The sequence below is a fragment of the Crocodylus porosus genome, unplaced genomic scaffold (assembly GCF_001723895.1).
Source record: "Crocodylus porosus isolate Cpor-Errol unplaced genomic scaffold, CroPor_comp1, whole genome shotgun sequence".
Classification (NCBI taxonomy): Eukaryota; Metazoa; Chordata; order Crocodylia; family Crocodylidae; genus Crocodylus; species Crocodylus porosus.
The window spans coordinates 11,187,445-11,207,409 of NW_017728924.1; the positions used below are offsets into that span (position 1 = coordinate 11,187,445).

Sequence of the window (19,965 nt, forward strand, 5' to 3'; positions counted from 1 at the left end):
CAACCTTGCCACGGCATGCACACCCTCAGTGGTGTAGTGAGAGGCCAGGCTACTGGGTGCCTGGCCCCAGGTTTACTCTTCCCCATCGTCACCCCCACTCCACTGTCCCCAAGCCCTGGAGGGCACACAGAAAGCTGTACATAGTCTGCATGGGGAAAAGGGTGCTTGATTGGTGGTGGATGGGGTGGTTGGTGGTGGGGATCTGTGGGTCAGCAGGGAGGGGTTTGTGGTTCAGAAGGTAGGCTGGAGATTGTCTGTTACTGGGGAGGGAGTGGGGAGGAGGTCTTCTGTTTGGGCAGGATGGGGTCTGTGTTTGTGGAGGTGAATAAAGTGCTTGGCAGAAAACTGTCTACAGTGAGTGTGGTGCTGGGAACACACGGTGGGGCTGTCCAGATGGCTTACAGTGGGGAGTGCAGGAGCAGGTGGTCTGCTAGTGGCTCTCATATCTGGTGCCCTGACCCTGCTGCTGGGTGTGTGGCTCATGTGGGGCTTCAGTGAGGGGACAGGGGGATGCAGCTGATGCTATCACTGGCAGGCATCCTTTGCCCAATGTGCCTCCGTTCATGCCTCATGAAACAGCTTCCATAAGGTCTTATAGTTGTTGTGCAGCACACAGGCTGTAACAATGACCTGGGGGGTTTGGCCCCCATGGCCTTGAGGTGGCTGGTGAGGGTGCACCAGCATTCCATCAGGTAGTTTAAGGCGCACTCTGCCAGAGTGCGGGTTGCCTGGACACTGGTTGAAACGTGCCTGGTAGGGGTCCATCTGGCCTGTGTAGGGCCACATGAGCTAGGGAAGGAGCAGGTAGGCTAGAGGTCCAGCACCCCTGGTGTGAAGTGCCTGCTCTCCAGCAGGGTTGGCAAGACAGAGATCCAGAACATATGGGAAACATGGGCACTGCCTGCCCAGCCAGTGCTCATATTGGTGGAGGTGCTGTGGTGGTTGGTGACAGCTTGAAACACAATGCAGTGGAAGCTCCTCCAACTGTAATAAGGCCAGTCACCATGGGGCAGGCAGGTGATGGGAATGTGGGTCCCATCCAGGGCCCCAATGCACTGGGGAAAGCTTAGGGCACAGAACCCTGCCACCACTGCCACGGTGTGCCCCAGGCATCCTGGAGAGTGCTACAGACCTCCAGGATGGCCTCCCCAGCAGTTGCCCATACTGAAGAGGTGGCTGACATAGTGCAGGCTGGCAGGCAGGGGCAGCTTGAGCATGCCGATGGCCAGATGGGTCTCTGTTGGGAGGGGCAGCCAGACAGCGATAGCCTGCTACTCTAGGTGTGGACAGAGCTGATCAAGGTGCTTCTGGAAGATGGCTCGGGTTATCTGAAAGGACTCCAGCCACTGCTCATGCCTCAGGGGTGCTCAGGTGTGCTGGATGATGTGCTGCCACCAGTCCTGGCTGGTGTGTCAGGCCCAGAGGCAGTGGGGCTGGAGCTTATGGATGGCAGTGGTGGTGGCATCCACATGAGTATTGTCAGCATCCTGCTGGGTTCCAGGTGGCATCAGTGTGGGGGCAGGGGGCTTCAGATGCTGTGGTAAGCCTGGTCATATGGCCAAGCAGCACAGAGGGGGAAGGCAGGGCCTGGACTGACCAAGGTTCCCTCTAAGGTGCACGCATGTGCGGGCGCGCACAGCTAAAAGTGTGGCCACGCACAACATTTTCAAGGCTGTGCACCAGGAGAGGAGCTGAAGGTTAGCTCCTAGGTGAGGTGGGGGCGGGAGCCTGGCGTGGGCTCTGCTACCACCAGGGAAGTGCTCCGCTCCCCCGCAGCAGGGCCGGGGAGTGGATCACTTCCCCAGAGCTGGTGGAGCCCGCACCAGCCCCCGGCCTTGCCTCACCTTGGGGAGGAGCTGCTGCCTGCCCCGAGTGAGGCTCCGCCAGCTCCAGGACACTGCTCTGCTCCCCTGCATGGCCTTGGGGAGTGAAGAGGCATGTGGCGTCAGGGCCAGGGAGTGGAGCAGTGTCCTGGAGCCGGTAAAGCCTCACTGGGGCAGGCAGAGTCTCCTCCCTGAGGTGAGGCAAGGCAGGGATGGAGGCTGGCGCGGGCTCTGCAGAAGTGCTCCAGTCCCCAGCCCTGATGCTGGGGAGTGGAGCACTTCCCTGAAGGCAGTGGCGTCTGCGCCAGCCCCAAGCTCCAGCCTCCAGCCCCGGCCTCCAGCCCCCAGCTCTGGCCTCCAGCCCCCAGCCCTCGGCCCTCTTTGGTAAGCTTCCCACACTGGACCAAGGCAGTGCACTCACAGACCGAGGCTACATGCTCACGGACCACTACTCCTTAGAGGAAACATTGCTTACCACAGCGGTGAAGCACAGAGAGCACGGTGGCAAGCAGAAGCCTGAGACACAGGTTCTTCCTCCTGGAGCCTGGGGATGGAGCAGCCATCGCACAGTGGGCACAGGCTCTGGAGAAAGCATCACAGAGCACCATGTGGGGATGGCTTTTAAAGAGGGCCCCTGGCCCCAGACAGCTGTGGCAGGAGCCTCCATCTCCCTCTGCCTGCTGCAAGGGGGCGGTGCAAGGCCAGAGGAGGCTCGGAGCACAATAGTGCCATGAGGCCTTTGTACACACCACAAAATTGGCCTTTAAAGTGGCTTAAATGCCCTTTTGCACTGCTTTAATGGTGCTGCTGTTTACACTGTCGGAGACATGTTGAATGTTAAATGACTTTGGGATGTAGCAAAATAAAACATGTCTGAGGTGTTTTAGTTTGCTACCTTAGTAGCTGCCGAGAGACGCACTGGGCCCCAGGCAGCTCAGGGGCTGTGCAGGCAGTCTGGCAGCAGCCCCTGCAGGCAGGTTCCTCTGAAAAAAAAAAGGAGCAAGCCTAATCTTATTTTTTCCTCCTCAGAGCCTGCCTGCCTGCCTGAGCTGTGTGGGGACCTGGTGCTTTCCTCCATGGCTGCAGTGCCCCCTGAGACTACCCAGGCCAGGTGCCTGCAGGTGGGTACCACCTGGGGGATGCTGTCACCACTGCAGAGGGAAGCAGCAACGCCCACCTTGCAGCTCAGGACTGCTTGGCCTGCCGGCAGCTCACCATCTCCTCCACCACTGGAGAGGCAAGTAAGGATTGGGCCTAACCCTTGTGTACATTAGGGGTGTGCAAAGCAGGCCCTATTCGATTTGGATTTGGCCCAAATCAGGGACAGGGATTCGACTAATTGATTTGGATCACTGTCCCTGATTTGATTCGGCCGAATCTGAATATTCGATTTTATTCGGCGAATCAGTGATTCTGACATAGACACAGCTTTAAAAGTTTTTTCTACTTACACTGAGGTAGCTTGTGAATGCTGCAATGCTGGGGGGCATGCAGCATCCCAGAGGAGTGCAGGGGGACCCTACGTGTGCTCAGCAGCAAACCCGGAAGTGGACCCAGTGCCCCCTCCAGAGTCAGGAGGCATCAGTAACTGAGCTGGGGAACTGCGGGGGGGGGTCCCCCGCGCACTCCCTGGCAGACCCAGAGGTGGACTGGAAGTGCTGCCAAGCACGGTGGGGAGCCCCCTGCACTTCTGTGGGACACTCCATGTACCCCAGCATTGCAGCATTCATGAGCCCCTGCTACCTAGAGTTATGTAGAAAAAAATTTAAAGCTGTGTCTACGTCTGAATCTCCGAATCTTTCTGAATCTCTCTGAACTGATTCGGAGGGTTCTGATTTGATTCAGAGAAATTAAAGGGTCCTCTGATTCCATTCAGATTCAGAGATTCAGCCACTGAAATCGGCTAAATTCCGCCGAAATGAATCAGGGACTGAAGCTTCACACAGTCCTAGTGTACATGACACAGGGGTTTATTTCAGTTTAAATTGAAGTGGGGTTTTAAAAAACCCACCACTTCAATTTAGGGAGAATTAAACCAAAGTAAACCCCCATGGCATGTAGCCATGAGGAACAAATCTGCTTCCAGATGGCTGCATGTGTAGAAGCTTGCCCAGGGTAGGTTTACTGCACATAGCAGTAATTGCATAAGTAGATGCGCCCACTATGCATTTCTGACCTCCACACAAATAAAGTCTGTCCTTCAGTCCATTCATGTTCCTGTGACCCACACCATCAAGAGAAAAGGGATAGTTCTGAAGGTCAACCATCCCTGACCCTGCTGCCTCAGGATTACAATCCAGTTCAGGACAAGGAGAGCATTATGTTCATTTGGACTGGGCATTTTAGACCCAAGCAAATGTTGGTTTAACTCATGATACTTCTTCACAGTTTGTCATAAGTGTAAATCTCTGCTTAGCAGAACCTCAGTGTGGAAAAGCAAGGAAGATGCTTCATGCTTGCAGAGACGCAGGTGGAGCTGTGTGGAAAACACTAGTGCAGGCCCTGTCTACAATATGCAATACTCTACAGATGGCCTTTTCACTCCTCTGAACCATGACTATTGCAGTCAATGGTGGGGTTCCCACTGCCTTCCATGGAAGAATCAGGCATTGTTGTATCATCAAAGCTACACACATCTGAGCAGGCATTTTATACATTTTTTTAGAATGTTACTTTTTATTGAATTAAGGGCTTGAGGTTCTTCTTGGCATCAGTGCCACAAGGCAAGGCTGCCTATGGTGACATCACTTATGCTGCCAGGTCACCAGTAAGAACAGATCAAAGCAATGCAGTCAACGGTGAAAACATTCTATTATGTTGCTGTGGGTTTTTCAATAAGGAAACAGGCTGAATTAAATAAGAGTGGGAAGTGCCCTGGGAAACTGTCCTAGGTGTCTATGGATAATAGTCTGCTCTGTCATGAACCTATTCACTGATATCATTTCAGAAATATTAACAGCAATGATAGTATGTAAAATAACTCTAATTTTAAATACTCTGTGCAGCATAGCTGACAGATTAAATAATATTTCAGATGACTAACAGAATTAATACAGATATAGTGGGAATCCTATGCATTGCATGAAGTCATACAGATACATAGATCCATTGCTTCAGTACAGCTGAACTAAGAAACAAGAGTCATCCCAATGGAGAGCTTTGCTGCTATTTGGCTGGAGGTCAAGTCCATGGAAATCATATTAGTGAACAGAGATAGCTCATTTCAATTACATCATGGAGAGCATGACAGCACAGTCCTGCTATGGACTCTAAATAAATACCTTACACAAGGAACAAACACAAGGGAACAAACTTTGTTTTTTGTACAAATGAACCACAACCAAAACCTCAAATACAAACACTCACAAACTTTAGTTTCTTTGAAGTCCAATCCCAGACTCAGATCCACAGTTTGCAAATAATTCTTATCTTTCTCCTGGACTGTATTAAAACCCTAGATCTGGATGCCTTGGGATTTTGGAGTGGTTGAAAGCCAGATCTGGAGTTTAAATTCTGCTCTGATCTCTAGTTTTATGCTGGGAGGTTATGCTTTTTACTTTAGCTTATCATTGCTGCAGTGAGAAACTCCTGGCTCTCTAGTAGGGCTCAATGCCAAGGAACCAACACTGTGTGCATTCAGAATATATGAGGAACACAGGTTTCTCTAACAGATCTCTTTGGCAGCTCACTTTCATAGGACATTACAAAGCAGTGCTATAAGGGGTGATCCCATTGACACTGAGATTCACAGCTATACAGGGGGTTAGGTATATTACTGGCTATATAGATCACCTGAGCAAAACGATATGGCTAGAATGTACCAGCCTCCTGACCATCCCCGACCCTGCTAGCTCAGGATTACAATCCAGTTCAGGACAAGGATGGCATTATGCTCATCTGGACTGAGCATTTTAGACCCAAGCAAATGTTGGTTTAACTCATGATACTTCTTCACATTTTGTCATAAGTGTAAATCTCTGCTTAGCAGAAGCTCAGGGGAGGGCAATTTTAAGACCAACACCTGTGAAAGATCTCCAGTTTGGTTAAGTTTTCCAGTAATTCAGTAGATCCTCATATTTGGTTAAGTCCAGGCTGAAAGACCACGTGTCAAATATCAGTGAGCGCATTTACATGAGATGCTACTGCGCATTTGTTTAGTACTTGTATAAGCAAGTACTAAATAAATGCACAGTAACTGGGGTTACTGTACAGTAGTGCCAGTGACTGTCTTTTAGGTGACGCTACTATACAATAGCCTAATAATACTGCACAGTAGCATATTAGCACTGTCTGTGCTGTGATGCGTAGCTGCACAGTCAGCAACTCATGTAGATGCACCTAGCGTGTGGTTAATTTGTATATTTTAGTTACATCCTCTTGGCTACATGGCTGCTGATGGGAACAGTGGCAGCAGCAGAAGCAGCTTTCACCAGACACATGTCCAGGGGAAGACTGTTCTTACATTTTGAACTGGGTGATGGAGTTGAAGTAGCTCAGCAAGTCCTCCACAGTAAAGTCCATGGTGATCCCTGACCCTGCATAACAGCGTTGGATCAGGTCCTCAAACTCCTGGTACTGACATATGAACTTCTGCTCCATGGCTTGCCAGACCACCTAGGGAGAAAGCACCCGTTACTGGGAACATACTGCCTGATTTTCCTCACTGGTACATAACAGCACTGTGCAACCATCCTGCTCTACATACTCTATTAGTTCAACTGTCAATTTGAGAAGGTGGCAAATGGTCATCAGCATGGAGAAGACCTCAGAACTTTCTGTATCTCAAACCAGAATGATGATAATTTCCCTTATGTTAGATGGGTAGAGGAATCCTCACTAATTATCAGGTTGCATGTCAAACAAAAGCTACTAAGAGAAAAGTGGAGCAGAGAGAAGATATTTGAAAGTGGGAAGAGGGATGAGGGAAACAACGGTAGATGAGTGGTGAAAAAAGAAAGTGGAGATAAGAGATGGAAAGGAGGAGACTATGCAGGAGAACTCATGGGTAGAAAGGCAAAGGTCCCCTTTCCCTGTCATTTATTACTTGTCAAGTCTGAATTCCTAAAACATGTTAAGATGCTGCTACACTAGTAGCATACAAGTAGAGCCTGAGCTATAGTTACCGGCAATAGATTTTCCTCTGGGGACAGAGACTTGACAATTTTCTTGTAGAGGGTTTCAAGAGCTCTCTTCACTTCCTTGCCTGGGTACTTCTCTATCACCTTCCGCAGCTCTTGCTTACTGTATGCCAGGTGAAAGCTGACCTCCTCTTCTTTCACTCCCTGAGCCACACGGGTTTTCACTCCTTCAAAGAAATGCTGAGGAAATTAAGGGGAAGATAATTTATCAACCATTTGTTTGCTGAAGTCATTACTCAGCCTTTACTGAGCTCTAAGAATAAACTGCAGAAGCTGAAAGAGACAATGCCCTGTCTTTTACAAAGCCAGAAAACCTGTTTTATGCATGTGTTTTACAGGGGAAGATGCCTTTGTTTCTTTGTTGTGATTCTATGTTCTGCAAGGAGGCCCACAAAGAGTCTCATATATAATGCATCAACAGATGCCACCTGGTATTAGAAACTCATACTGTGTTTTCTATTGTTTCATGTACTAGCAGCCAGTCTAAAGGTTTTAGAGTCCAAGCCCAATTCAAAGTTTTACAGGGGCTGTGTAAGTCAGTGCAAAACAGAGGATTCTCTACAATTAATCCAGAATATAAGGTTTGCTCGTGGTGCTCTGGACGGGTGCCAGAAGACTGGAAGAAGACCAATGTGGTCCCCATTTTCAAAAAAGGGAGGAGGGAGGACCCAGGCAACTACAGGCCCATTAGTTTTACTTCAGTCCTACGGAAGCTCTTTGAAAAAATTATCCAGGAGCACATCTGGGAGGGGCCAGCAGGGGGCAGGGGTGGGGATGCTCAAGGGCAACCAGCATGGGTTCATTAAGAGTAGGTCCCAACAGACCAACCTGATAGCCTTCTATGATCAGGTCACAAAATCATTCGATGCAGGTGTCGCGGTGGATGTAGTCTTTCTGGACTTCAGGAAGGCCTTCAAACACTGTCTCCCACCCCACTCTCATTATAAAGCTAGGTGACTGTGGCATTGATGCCTACACAGTCAGATGGGTCACAAATTGGCTAGGGGGCCGCACTCAGAGAGTGGTGGTGGACAGGTCATATTCGACCTGGCAGGAGGTAGGCAGTTGGAGTCCCCCAGGGCTCGGTCCTTGGGCCCGCACTGTTCAATTTCTTTATCAGCGATTTGGATGTGGGGGTAAAAAGCATCCTGTTCAAATTCACTGACAACACCAAGATTTGGGGTGAGGTGGGCACACTAGAAGGGACAGACAGGTTACAACTGGACCTGGACAGGTTACAGGGTTGGGTGAATGTGAATAGGGTGGGATTCAATACTGACAAATGCAGTGTACTGCACTTGGGCAGGAAGAGCCAGCAGCATACCTACAGGCTGGGGAACTCCTTTCTCATCAGCACTGAGGCAGAAAAGGATCTTGGAGTCATTATCGATTCCAAGGTGAACATGGGCCGCCAATGTGAGGACGCAGTCAGTAAGGCTAACTGCACCTTGTCATGTATCCACAGATGCATCATGAGCAGGGCCAAGGAGGTGATCCTCCCCCTCTGTGCATCACTGGTCAGGATACAGTTGGAGTACTGCGTCCAGTTCTGGGCGCTGCACTTCAAGAGGGATCAGACCAGCATCAAGAGGGTCCAGAGGAGAGCCACTCGCATGATCAGGGGGCAGCAGGGCAGGCCCTATGAGGAGAGGCTAAGGGACCTGAACCTGTTCAGCCTTCACAAGAGAAGGCTGAGGGGGGATCTAGTGACTGTCTATAAACTTACAAGGGGGGACCAGAGGGGATTGGGGGAGACCCTGTTCCCCCGAGCACCTCCCGGAGTAACAAGCAACTATGGCCACAAGTTGGTTGGAAGTAGGTTCAGGCTAGACATCAGGAGGCACTACTTCACAGTCAGGATGGCCAGGATCTGAAACCAGGTTCCAAGGGAATTGGTGCTGGCTCCTACCTTAGGGGTCTTTAAAAGGAAGCTTGATAACTACTTAGCTGGGGTCATTTGAGCTTAAACTTAGTAGGGGTCATAAGAGCCCTGTATTCATTCCTTCCCAGGGCAGAGGGTCGAACTAGATGATCTTCTCAGGTCCCCTCCAACCCTACTTCTATGAAACTATGAAACAATGCTGACAGTGGGAACAACTAATCCCTAGGTAAAATATTCAAAAGTGTCTGAATATTTTAGGAGTCTCTGGTCCATTTTCACAAGTGATTTAGGCATTTGTCTTCAGTATAGTGTAAAAGATACCTGAGCTTGTTTTACACAAGTTTAAGTGCCTGAAGCAGTCTAGACACAGTATCATGAAGCTCTGCTAATTTACCTTGCTTCTTGGCAGGCTACATTAGCTTGCCAAGTGTTCAATGCTGCCACAACTAGAAGTTGCACTAACTTTTTTAAAGTTAGTTCAAGTATATTTGCGCTACAGCACAACCTACAATATAGACAGGCCCATATACTTTTAATGCAACTCAGGTCCATGAATGCTTATTTCCCTTTGAAAATGGGACATAGATACTTAAATCACTTAGATGCCCAAAAAATTTTTACCCTGTTTCAGTAAAGTAGGCAGCCCACAGGTGGAGAGCAGGGCTGTGCAAAACAGCACCATTCCATTTCACCTTGAGTTTTGACAGTTCAATGGAACAGTGTTTCATATTGAATTTCATTTTGAGTCGAAACAGCTGTTCTGTTCCTTTCTGTCAAAAAAGAAAGGCTGTTTCAACACTGTTTTGAGTTTCATTGGGGATAGGAAGTCATCCCAGCTAGGCTGACTCATCCCCAGTGCTAGATCATGCCAGGGCGGGAAGCAGCCCAGCCCCGTCCTCCGTGCTACATCAGTGCAATGTAGTATAGGGGACAAGGAAGAAGCTCAGCTGGGCTGCCTCCTGCCCCTGGCACGATGTAGCGAGGGGAATGGGAAAGCAGCCCAGCTGGGCTGCCTTGCAAGGTCCCTGCTAGATCTTGTACTGCGGATGGGAAGTCAGCCCAGCTGGACTGATGTACCATACTCAGCCTATGCTCGAAACGTTTCAACTTTTGAAACATTTCAACCAGCCTCATTTTGGTTTGAGACTATTTCGAGGGCCTTTGTTTCATCCTGATTTTGCTGTTTCATAGTTTCATTGTTGGTAGGGTTGGAAGGGACCTGAGCAGATCATCAAGTCTGACCCCCTGCGATGGGAAGGAAAGGATGCTGGGGTCAAACGACCCCAGCAAGGTGTCTATCTAGCCTCCTTCTGAAGACTCCCAGGGTAGAAGCAAGCACCACTTCCCTTGGAAGTTGGTTCCAGATCCTAGCCACCCTGACTGTGAAGTAATGCCTCCTCATGTCTAGCCTGAATCTACTCTCTGTCAACTTATGGCCATTATTCCTTGTTACTCCCAGTAGTGCTTGGGGGAACAGGGACTCTCTCATTGCCTGCTGATCTCCCTTGGCCAGTTTATAGATGGCCACCAGATCCCCTCTCAGCCTTCTCTTGTGGAGGCTGAACAGGTTCAGGTCTCATAGCCTCTCCTCCTAGGGCCTGCCCTGCTGCCCCCTGATCATGCGAGTGGCCCTCCTCTAGACCCTCTCCATGTTGTCCACATCCCTCCTGAAGTGTGGCACCCAGAACTCGAAATTGGTGGAAACAGCGTTGGAATGAAATTGCCGGCGAAATTTCGCACAGCCTTACTGGAGAGCTATGTATGGGAATGAACAAGAGGCCACTTAAGACTTTCATAAACTCCTTAGCAGACCATTGTAATAGTCATTAGCAGCCTGTCACTACTAATAAAATGATACTCACCTGTATTGCTGAAACATCCCAAATGACTAGCACAGACAGGATGTAGACTGAACCTGAGAGTAGTATTAGACATTGAGTGGAATTTTCAGCAAAGCCAGACAGAGCATGAGGGATTTGACAGAAAAGACCAGAAGCAAATCAGATCAACAGGTATTCCAATTAAGTCAGGCTGGACTTGGCTTTTATTAGAAGTTACAGACCAATGAACAGGCAGGTGAGCATTAATCAGAATAGCAAGGAGCTGCCAGAATGGCAAGGATCTACAAGAAAGAACTGAATGCCTGCCTGAGTTGGTGCTGTGCTTTTAGTTCAGTTAACAAAGCAGCTGCCCCTGACTTTATGTTAGGCTGATCAGCACAAGCAGCCATCCAAAAAGAATTAGCATCAGCCACCCACAGACATCCTGCTGAAAAAGAAGGCAGGGGTCAGAGTCAGCCCCTTCAATTCAGAACCAATGTAATGAACTGCAGCCACAGTTCTGCTAGTTTGATGTGTGTTTGTAACTGGGCCTAGCAGAGTGTGGCACTGATCTCAGGTTGGGACCGTAAGTACTATTGAAATAAAAAAACCCTCTGTCTATAAAGGACTAAACACATAAGGGCCATGCTCTTGTACCATTATTCATGGTGAGAAGTACCCTACTCAGCAGATAGCCCCAATGAGGTCAGTAGGATGCTTTTTATGGTAAGAAGGAGCATCAGCATCTGGACCCAAATAAACAAGAATTCAGAGTAGCGTCATAGATGACAGCCATTTCGTCTCTATTGTCTTGTGAGCTCAGAGAGAACAGCAGTGTGATGATGAGTAAAACTAGCCCTAACACCAACATCCCTTTGGTGGTCTATATGATCTTTGTACAGCTGTTCCAGGGTTTATCCGCATTCTGTGTAGCTTCTGCATTTGAGGCATCACATTTAGTTCTAAAGATCAGAAACACATTCTCACTCAGGAAGAAGGGAATGATCTCCAACCTGGAAAATGAGTTCAGTCAGCCAATGGTTGCAAAGCATTTTGGACAAAAGAAGTCTGATATTGCTGAAAAGGTGATACCTTCCTCCATACGTAAGACTCCTTTCTTTACCTACCTCCTCACTGCAGCAGCAGTGTCCTGCAGGCAGCAAGAGGCTGCCCTAAGTTCTGGGAACAAATGAGATGACAGTAAAATCAGAGATGCACAGTGCTCTTGGGGCCTCCTGAATACTGCATCTTAGAGTATGTCATAGCTTAGAAGTACTCACCTTGAGCTTCTCCAGTGGCTGTCCCAGGCACTGGGTGACATACAAAACTAGGTGCTCACTGTACATTTCCTTGGCTTCCCTCTGTTTGGTTTCCAAGCACCTGATCTTCTTTTGCAACAGAAAGCAGTGCACGTGGTGGAAGTTCTCCATTATGACCATATCTGTATTGACTTTCAAGTTCACTGAAGACAGATTATTGACTAAAGAGAAAGAAAAGGAGAAAATAAGCACAGAGGAATTTAGGGACCTTTCATTATCTAAGGTGAAGGGGAGAGACACAAGATGAAGAGTGAAAAAGCAGGACATGTTAAGCCCAGCACTTGCCAACAAGAAATTGGACTTACAAAGTGGTTACTTAAGCCAGATTGGATGAATCTTCCTAGCCTTCCTAGTGAGGCAGAGACACTGTGAGCTTTTTCAGTGCCCAGGGCAGAGGTGTATAGTGAGAAATTATGTTGAACACTGAAAAGCGGAGGGGAGGGTGCAGAAGGGGAGGGGGAACAGAGTCTTACTAGCCTGGATGCAGGCTGCTGCTGCTATGTCTATTGTTGCGGGCTGCTGTTGTAGGAGTGTGGGCTCAGGCTGATGCAGCCAAGGCATAAACATTGGCTCTCATGTCAAAGCCTCCCCAGGTGGGTGTCCTTCCACTCCCCTCCTTTCCAAGATTCACTACATGGGGCTGTGCCTGTCCAACTCCTATGGCCAGGCAGGGCAGGGCTTTGCTTGCTGTGACAAAGACTCCTGGAGGGAGGGAGCCATAATGGCTCCATCTCTAAGTCAGTGCCAGGGGGCGGTGCCCTGCTTGCTTCCCCTAGTAATGCTACTGGACTGAGGGTCATGATTGTCCCATTGGAACTGCTGGCTGTTCCAATACTGAAAGGAAAAAAGATCCCAATAACGGTTACTTTACTCTTATTTCTTATCTCAGTTGCTTTAGATGTTTTTTAATCTTGCAAGGACCTCACATGAACTGTATCAGTGTTGATGCTTGTCAGCAGCTCATCCAGGCTAATACCCAGACCCAAGTCAGTGCTCAGCAATGAGGAAAGTGCTCAGGACTGTCGGGTATGGCAACACTTGAGAGCTCTGCAGTTCAGCCTTCTGGTGAAGTGAAAGGTATCACTCCACAGCACCCCAAGCTCAGCAGGCTGGGATGCCAGAGATCAACTATGATCTCAGCACAGATCTCTGGTCCAGTAGCACAGAAGGCAACCTGTCAGCTACCAGTCTTTTCCTCTTTCTGTCACAATACATCAGTGGTTTTTGGAGAGAGGCAGCCTCTTTCTAAAAGCTTTTTTGCAGTGACTGCATCTCCTGAGCTTTGTTATTCTTGCTCCTGGGATCTCCTGGCCAGTGTGAAGAAGAGTTTCAAATAGTGAATCTGTATAGCCTGGGTAGTCTCCATCACACAAGAGCTTGGACTCAGTTCTCAGCAGTGGAAGGTGGAAGAAAGAAGGGTACTCTATGGCACTTCTGATCTTGCACTTTTGGTCTTCCCAAGTACCAAATCAGTCCTCATGTTTGTATATACATGGGCAAATACATGCATGCATGAGTAGTCTAATATTATAAAAGCCTATGTCTGTCTGTCTGTCCATAACACTTTATTTGCACTCCATTTGGCTGATGGAAACAGCCAATTGGAGTGCTCTAACCATGGGGGAGCACTGCTATGATTCCGAAGCCACTCTGAGGACCAGATGGGGTAGGAGAGACGGGATCAGCAGCACTGGCCTTGGCTCCTCCACCCCACTCCCTGCAAGTGGCACCAAGGACCCCACCCTGCTCCTTGCAAGAGGCAGAACAGCGGCAGCATGGGGCGTTGGGTGGCACCACTCCATCCCAGCCCTTCCCCCGGTCATTCTTGATGGGCAATCAGCTAGTCTTCATATATGTACATAGGTGCACACAAGGAAGAGGCATGGTGGTAGAGCAGACAGGATGTCTTACTATGGCTTCAAAAGCATGAGTGTAAGCCTTACTTTGGACTTATATCACATGCTTTAAGAGAACTCTGCTGTAAATAGGTACCTAGTTATTAGGGCTGGACAGTCAAAGGTGGACATGGTGCTACCCTTGTCATTCCTTTGTGTCTTGTTGGCTATAAAAGCTGGCAAACTAGCCATGCTAACTCAGTTGGTCGACATTTAGTTCTCTGTCTGTGTGTGTGTGTGTGTGTGTGTGCGCGCGCGCATATGCACATGCGCGTGTGTGTGTAGGAGGGATATCACTTGGACCTTGAGTCAAAATTTTAAATGGTTTCATTACAACATGAGGAGAAGACTCTGCTCTAGGAAATCATATACGTTTTTTTCAATTTGTTCTAAGTAACAGCTGCCCTTTAATGATTTTAAAAATGAAATAAAATAGTATTTCAACTGTGTCATATTTTTAACAGCTTTGGGAGTAGTGCATATTATTCATAGCTACACAATGGAAAATAATTAAAAACAATATAAAATGTAAAAAATATAGAAAAAATCTAAATGAAATTTTGAAATGCTTACACAAATTTTTCAGAGTTTCTGTTTCATAAGAAGCTTCACAACAAAATTCAGGATATTTGTCTGAACCAGAAGCCAAACAAATGTGAAAAAGCAGCAATCCCCACAAAACGGGAAAACTGGGCTTTGAGCACCTCTTGTTTCATTGCTCCAACTCTCACATATTGCCACATTTTACATAGGCCTCTTTATATAACAAAACTCCCAAATCCAATATCTGCGTGATATAGGTTTTAAAATATGGAACTGAAATACTGATTCAGACTCAAAGTTTGTGATTCAGGTTCATATATAGAACTAGGACCTATGTACTCACTGCTGTTGAAGACTGTATCCACCAGTTTCATGTGGGCTTTCTCCAGCTCCCCTCTCTGCTGTGCCCACTTGAAAGCCTCCTCAGAGAAATTCACATATTCCTCAAAGCGGCTTACAAATGGCAGGATCCCACCCTTCATCTTGCTGGGCAACTTCGCTTCCTCAATTTCTTTGCACAGAGCATACTGGAATCAATAAAATAAAGTAGAGCACTCTCAGACATGACTAATCCCTGTCTCAGCTGAGGACAGGTCAAGGAGAGTGTAGGCAAGCAAACCAGCCAAAGCCTACACACCAGCATCAGTGTAACTGGGCCGCTGTGCTCCAGAGAGACAGAATTTATCATCTGCATGGGATGAATATGCATTACATGATAAAATGTTCAATTTTGGAGCAGTTAGATTTCAAGGCCAGAAGGGACCATTATAATATTTAAATCTGACCTTGTATTTGAGACTGGACAATGAATTTCATTTCCACTTCAAGACCCTAGTGCTCCTCAGGGGTGATAATGCACAGAAAGACACTAATGTCCAGATCACAAAAGCACCACAAGTGCTTTTGTGATCTAGACCTGTCTGCTAGCAGCTTGAGCTGAGACTCCTGTTTTGGTTCATAGAGACTGTTGATAGAGAACAGGTGGCCACCACTTGTAGCCACTGCTGAAAGGGACTAGATCTGAATCCATAACCTAGGTGTGGAAGCTCCTACATGGGAATTTCCATTCATGGTTTTATGAACTCCTGTGGCTTCCCAGCTCTGTGTGAACTCACAGACCTCAACGGCAAGTGAGAATAGTCTCACACACTATGGATGGGCCACATGGTGTGATTTCAGGCCTTACAAGATCTGAAGGCTAAATCCATGCCTAGTATAAATTATTATTCACTCCAGTGCTGGAGACTGACTTTAGTGGTATAAATAATACTGGCTTATACAAGGTCCAAAAGATCCATTGATTATAACACTATTTTGGGCTTCCAACACTACCTGAAACTCAGCGCTGTTTATAACTAGGAACTCACAATGCACTTGTTGAAGTTGTTCTTGGCTAGGAGCAGCATGTTGCTGAGGACAGTGTTGAGGAAGGAGGAGGACAAAGCTGAGGAAGAGCCCTGTATCTCCAACATGTAGTCATTCAAGGTAACCAGGACTTGCAGACAGCTAAACTCATGGACTTTATTGAAGGTATCTATAAAACCTCTCAGCTCTGGCTCCAAAGAACTGAACATCTCAGTCAGCAGCTGCGCAGAAGGTTCTTCAAGTCTAGGATAAGGGTTACAGTCAAGAAGGTGGTTGGGACAGAAAGGTGACACAGAGGTATGGACAGTAACAATGATATACAGTCGAAACTTCACACCCCAGCTAGACATGTTCATAAATCAAGAAGCAGGACTTGCAGAGACCAGATAGTTACATAATCAGCAGCAAGCCACCTACTACCATTCCTATACCACAGTATAAGTCAATAGACTTATCTAAAAATAAAAAACAGATGTAAAGAAAACACAGTCCTTGTCCAAAAGGGTTTGAGTATAGGATGAGAAACATCAGGTGGCAACAGCAAACAGACATGGGAGCACCAGGAATCAGTGGGACAGCTATGATTGCTAGGAGCGTGTGAAGTGGGCCCTATTCGATTTGGATTCGGCCCAAATTGGGGACAGTGATTCAATTCATTGATTCAGATCACTGTCCTTGATTGAAATAGGCCAAATCTGAATCTGAAGATTTGATGCTGATTTGGAGAATCGGCAATTCGGACATAGAGACAGCTTAAATATTTTTTCTACATACCTCCAGGTACCAGCTCAGCTTGTGAATGTTGCGATTCTGGGGCACATGGAGTGTCTCACAGGAGTGCAGGGGGGGGGCCCTGTGCACTCCCTGGAGGACCCGGAAGTGGACTGGAAGTGCTTCTGGTCCACTTCTGGGTCTGCTGTTGATCACACTAGGGAGCCCCCCGTGCCTCTATGGGACACCCCATGTGGTCCAGCACTGCAGCATTCATGAGCTGCCTGGTACCTAGAAGCATGTAGAAAAAGCATTTAAAGCTGTGTCTATGTCCGAATTGACAAATATTTCTGAATCTCTCCAAATCGATTCAGAGGGTTCTGATTCAATTTGGAGAGATTAAAGGGTCCTCTGATTCAATTTGGATTCAGAGATTTGGCCACCAAATCTGGCTGAATCTCCACCAAATCAGTGACTGAAGCTTCACACAGCCTTAATGATTGCTGTAATAAGTAATGACCAGAACACACTAAATGTGTACCCAGGGAATACAAACTAGCTCTCCTGATGCCTAGTCCAACATGCTATCCTCTCCCAAGTTATAGTACCATCAGAATTCTTGGAACTACCTATGTGGTTGTATATGTGTTCATATTTTTGTGCCTTGCTTTTTCCACTAGATCAGACCAGAACCAAGAGATAAAGAATCTTTTCAGACAGTCTTCTAGCTGAATAAATATTGGATCTTAACTCACACCATCTTGGGTCCTGTTCCACTGGCAGGTAGAGAACCATCAGGTGGCTTTTCAGGCAACTTGCCCCCAATATTGTAAAAAAAAAAAAAAAGGTCACATTCCATTCTCATTTATATGGATGTAAGATAGGAAGTCTGTGGAGTTACTTCTAAGTATCACCAATCTAAATGTGATCAGAGCCAACATTTTTTGTGACAGAAAACCTCACTGACTTTATCAGGAGCATCACTAGGTCTGGGTGACCAAAGCAACCACTCTGGTTGCTGAATCTGGGTTGGACTTCTCCAAATACTCAGCCAGGATGCTGACTGTTTGATATTGTTGTAAAGAAAAAACCCTGAAATGTTCAATCACGGAATAAGAAGTATGAGATCAGCAAGGATATCAAGGAAAAAAATCTGTCCAATTCAACTCATTTCTCAACCAGGTGCTTCTGAGAAGCCCAGGGTCTGTGATCGTTGCAATGAGTTATAACTTGTCACTCACGTACTGGCTCTTAATCTTGGCACAAGGCAATTCCTCCGGAAAAGCTGCATCCTCTTCTCTCTCGCTTGTGGCAGGTGGCTGGAAAATAGAATGGGTCACAGAATATAAGTCATCTTTAAAGACACTCATTTTCCCCATCCAGAGAGTAGAACATAATCTTTGGATGTCATTTCAGTAGGACTAATAGTGCCTTATATTACAGCTCCATGTGTGATGCTCAAACGCACACTGATAGGGATGCTACAATAATAAAATTTTGCTGAATCCAAACCCTCAGGTTAATTTAATCTCCTTGCTCCCAAAGGGTTATCATGTTACGAACAGTACACCTTCCCCCATGTTATTCACTTAGCTGACTTACCTCTGGAACTTGCTGTCTTATAGCATCCTGGCTCAGCACAAAGAACTTCTCAATAAACCTCTGTTCTGAGGTACATAGGGGTTGAAGCCCTCTCAACACCTGCTGCAACATCTGCTACAGACACAGCAAACACACCTTTAAATACAGCTCCCCTTCATTCAGCATGTCCCATAGTATCTCCACCTGTCCCCGCAGCTTCAAGGTCAGCACTACAAAGAAACAGCCATTATTATTGAGGCTGTTGCTATACCAAAAACCTGAATTTGCTTCAGGGCTCCCACATCTACTGTTCCTGAGACCTATTTAATTTGGAGCAAGTGTTACCCAGTCTGTAAACTGGGCCAAATATGACACTCACTCAGGTCTCATCACCAAGAAACAAATAAGATTGTGGTATGCTGTAGGTGAAGTGGAGGATTCAATGAAAAAACACATGCAAAGATTTGGTGGCCAAAAGCCCCTTTAGTTCTCCGTGACTTTCTGCAAGTAACAGTGGTAAAGGCCAGACCCACATCACACCCTTCTGAGACATGGACTTGTACTTCTCCAGTGATGCCAGTTCTAGTTGCCACAGATTCTGGATGCTCTGTTTGCACCCTTGTCCCACTTTATGAAGCCATGTCTACTGCAGCCTGGAATCTCCTAGTGAACAACACAGTCTGAAAACTTTCTTACAAAAGCAGAGCTAGCATCAGCATTCATTTAAAAACAAGAGCTACAATTAACCTGGTTTGTCTGTTTGGAGTGGTCTTTGGGCATCCCTAGGAAAGAAAGCATGCACTTTATTTTTGTGATCCTGTGAAATGAACTCTGTGCATCCCCTGGAGGAAAAGCCTACCCTTGATTTCTGAGTCCATTTTAAATAAGTTTCAGGTAGTTAGAAGGAACAATTGCCAGAAGGGACAGGTATAGGTGCAGATAAGTGCATCTGTTAGAACTACAGCAAAATTCTGGTCTGTTAATTTGTTAGCAGTAGAGAGAACTGAAACAAAAATATTGCACATTGCATGGCCATACTTCTGAAGACTATGCCTCCCCATCTTTGACTCTTATTTCCTTACTTTGACATGGTTTCCTTTGTCCAGATCATCCTCTTCCTCATTTCTGTTTTCAGGGAGACCAAATTGTGACTGCCGTCTGTTCCCGTAGGCCATGAAGCCAGTCCTGTCTAAACATTCTTGCAAACCTGCAACAGATAAGCAACTCTTGCAGACTTTTGCATCTACTGGTTTCTCTTCAGCTACCTCCCTTACTATGGTTTGACAGATGTCAGCTGCAATGGTGACCATCTCTAAGCTTCCCATCCATTCAGTGAGCCACTCCAACATAAATGATAGTAGAGCTCAGATTTATTTGTTCATAAGCACTAGGGCAATCATAGTCAAAGTCAACTGGGACCCAGATTGAAAATGCCTCTGTCTTACTGCAACTTTGGAAGGTCATAAGCAATGGAGTAAAAAGTTGTAGAGGGGAATCCCACTTACTACACAAATAGTTTCTCCTATTTTCATAGATTCTTCACTTTCCCATTTCATTTGAGAGTATAAGATCTCAGATTTTCAGAACCTTGTAAAGCGACATCGGTCTTTTTCATGTGTGACAAACACCTAAAAAATGAGCTATCTAAACTGATACACTGGAAGAGGGAATATGATATGAAAGAACAAGCTGTTTTTTTCTTGAATGCATCTGCAATTTTCTATACCTTCAGCTTCAAGATTTTAGAAGTCAGGAGAAAAAGTCCATGATCTCTAAGGAACACCCATGTTAGACTGCTAACTCCATCTCTCTGCATTTATATGAATCAATAAGAATGTGCATAAGTGTATAGTGCTGGGTCCTACGACAGGAGACAATGGGCCAGATA

The 19,965-nt window shown here is 46.8% G+C and overlaps 1 protein-coding gene across 4 annotated transcripts in view; it reads right to left on the minus strand.

Annotated features, from left to right (window-relative positions):
* Nucleotides 1–4,610: 4,610 nt before the first annotated feature.
* The window catches only part of LOC109313661 (exocyst complex component 1-like), a 64,158-nt gene continuing 48,803 nt past the window's right edge, over nt 4,611–19,965 (minus strand). For 3 of the 4 annotated variants that reach the window (XM_019540327.1, XM_019540328.1, XM_019540325.1), the window contains 8 exons: nt 19,160–19,284; nt 18,099–18,212; nt 17,742–17,815; nt 15,788–16,028; nt 14,764–14,947; nt 11,944–12,143; nt 6,947–7,141; nt 4,611–6,437 (listed from right to left, as the gene is read on the minus strand). In XM_019540327.1, coding sequence (XP_019395872.1) covers nt 6,282–6,437; nt 6,947–7,141; nt 11,944–12,143; nt 14,764–14,947; nt 15,788–16,028; nt 17,742–17,815; nt 18,099–18,212; nt 19,160–19,284 — 1,289 coding nt within the window. In that variant the 3' untranslated portion in view covers nt 4,611–6,281. The remainder of the gene's footprint in view (nt 6,438–6,946; nt 7,142–11,943; nt 12,144–14,763; nt 14,948–15,787; nt 16,029–17,741; nt 17,816–18,098; nt 18,213–19,159; nt 19,285–19,965) is intronic. The other variant, XM_019540326.1, reaches the window with a different exon arrangement.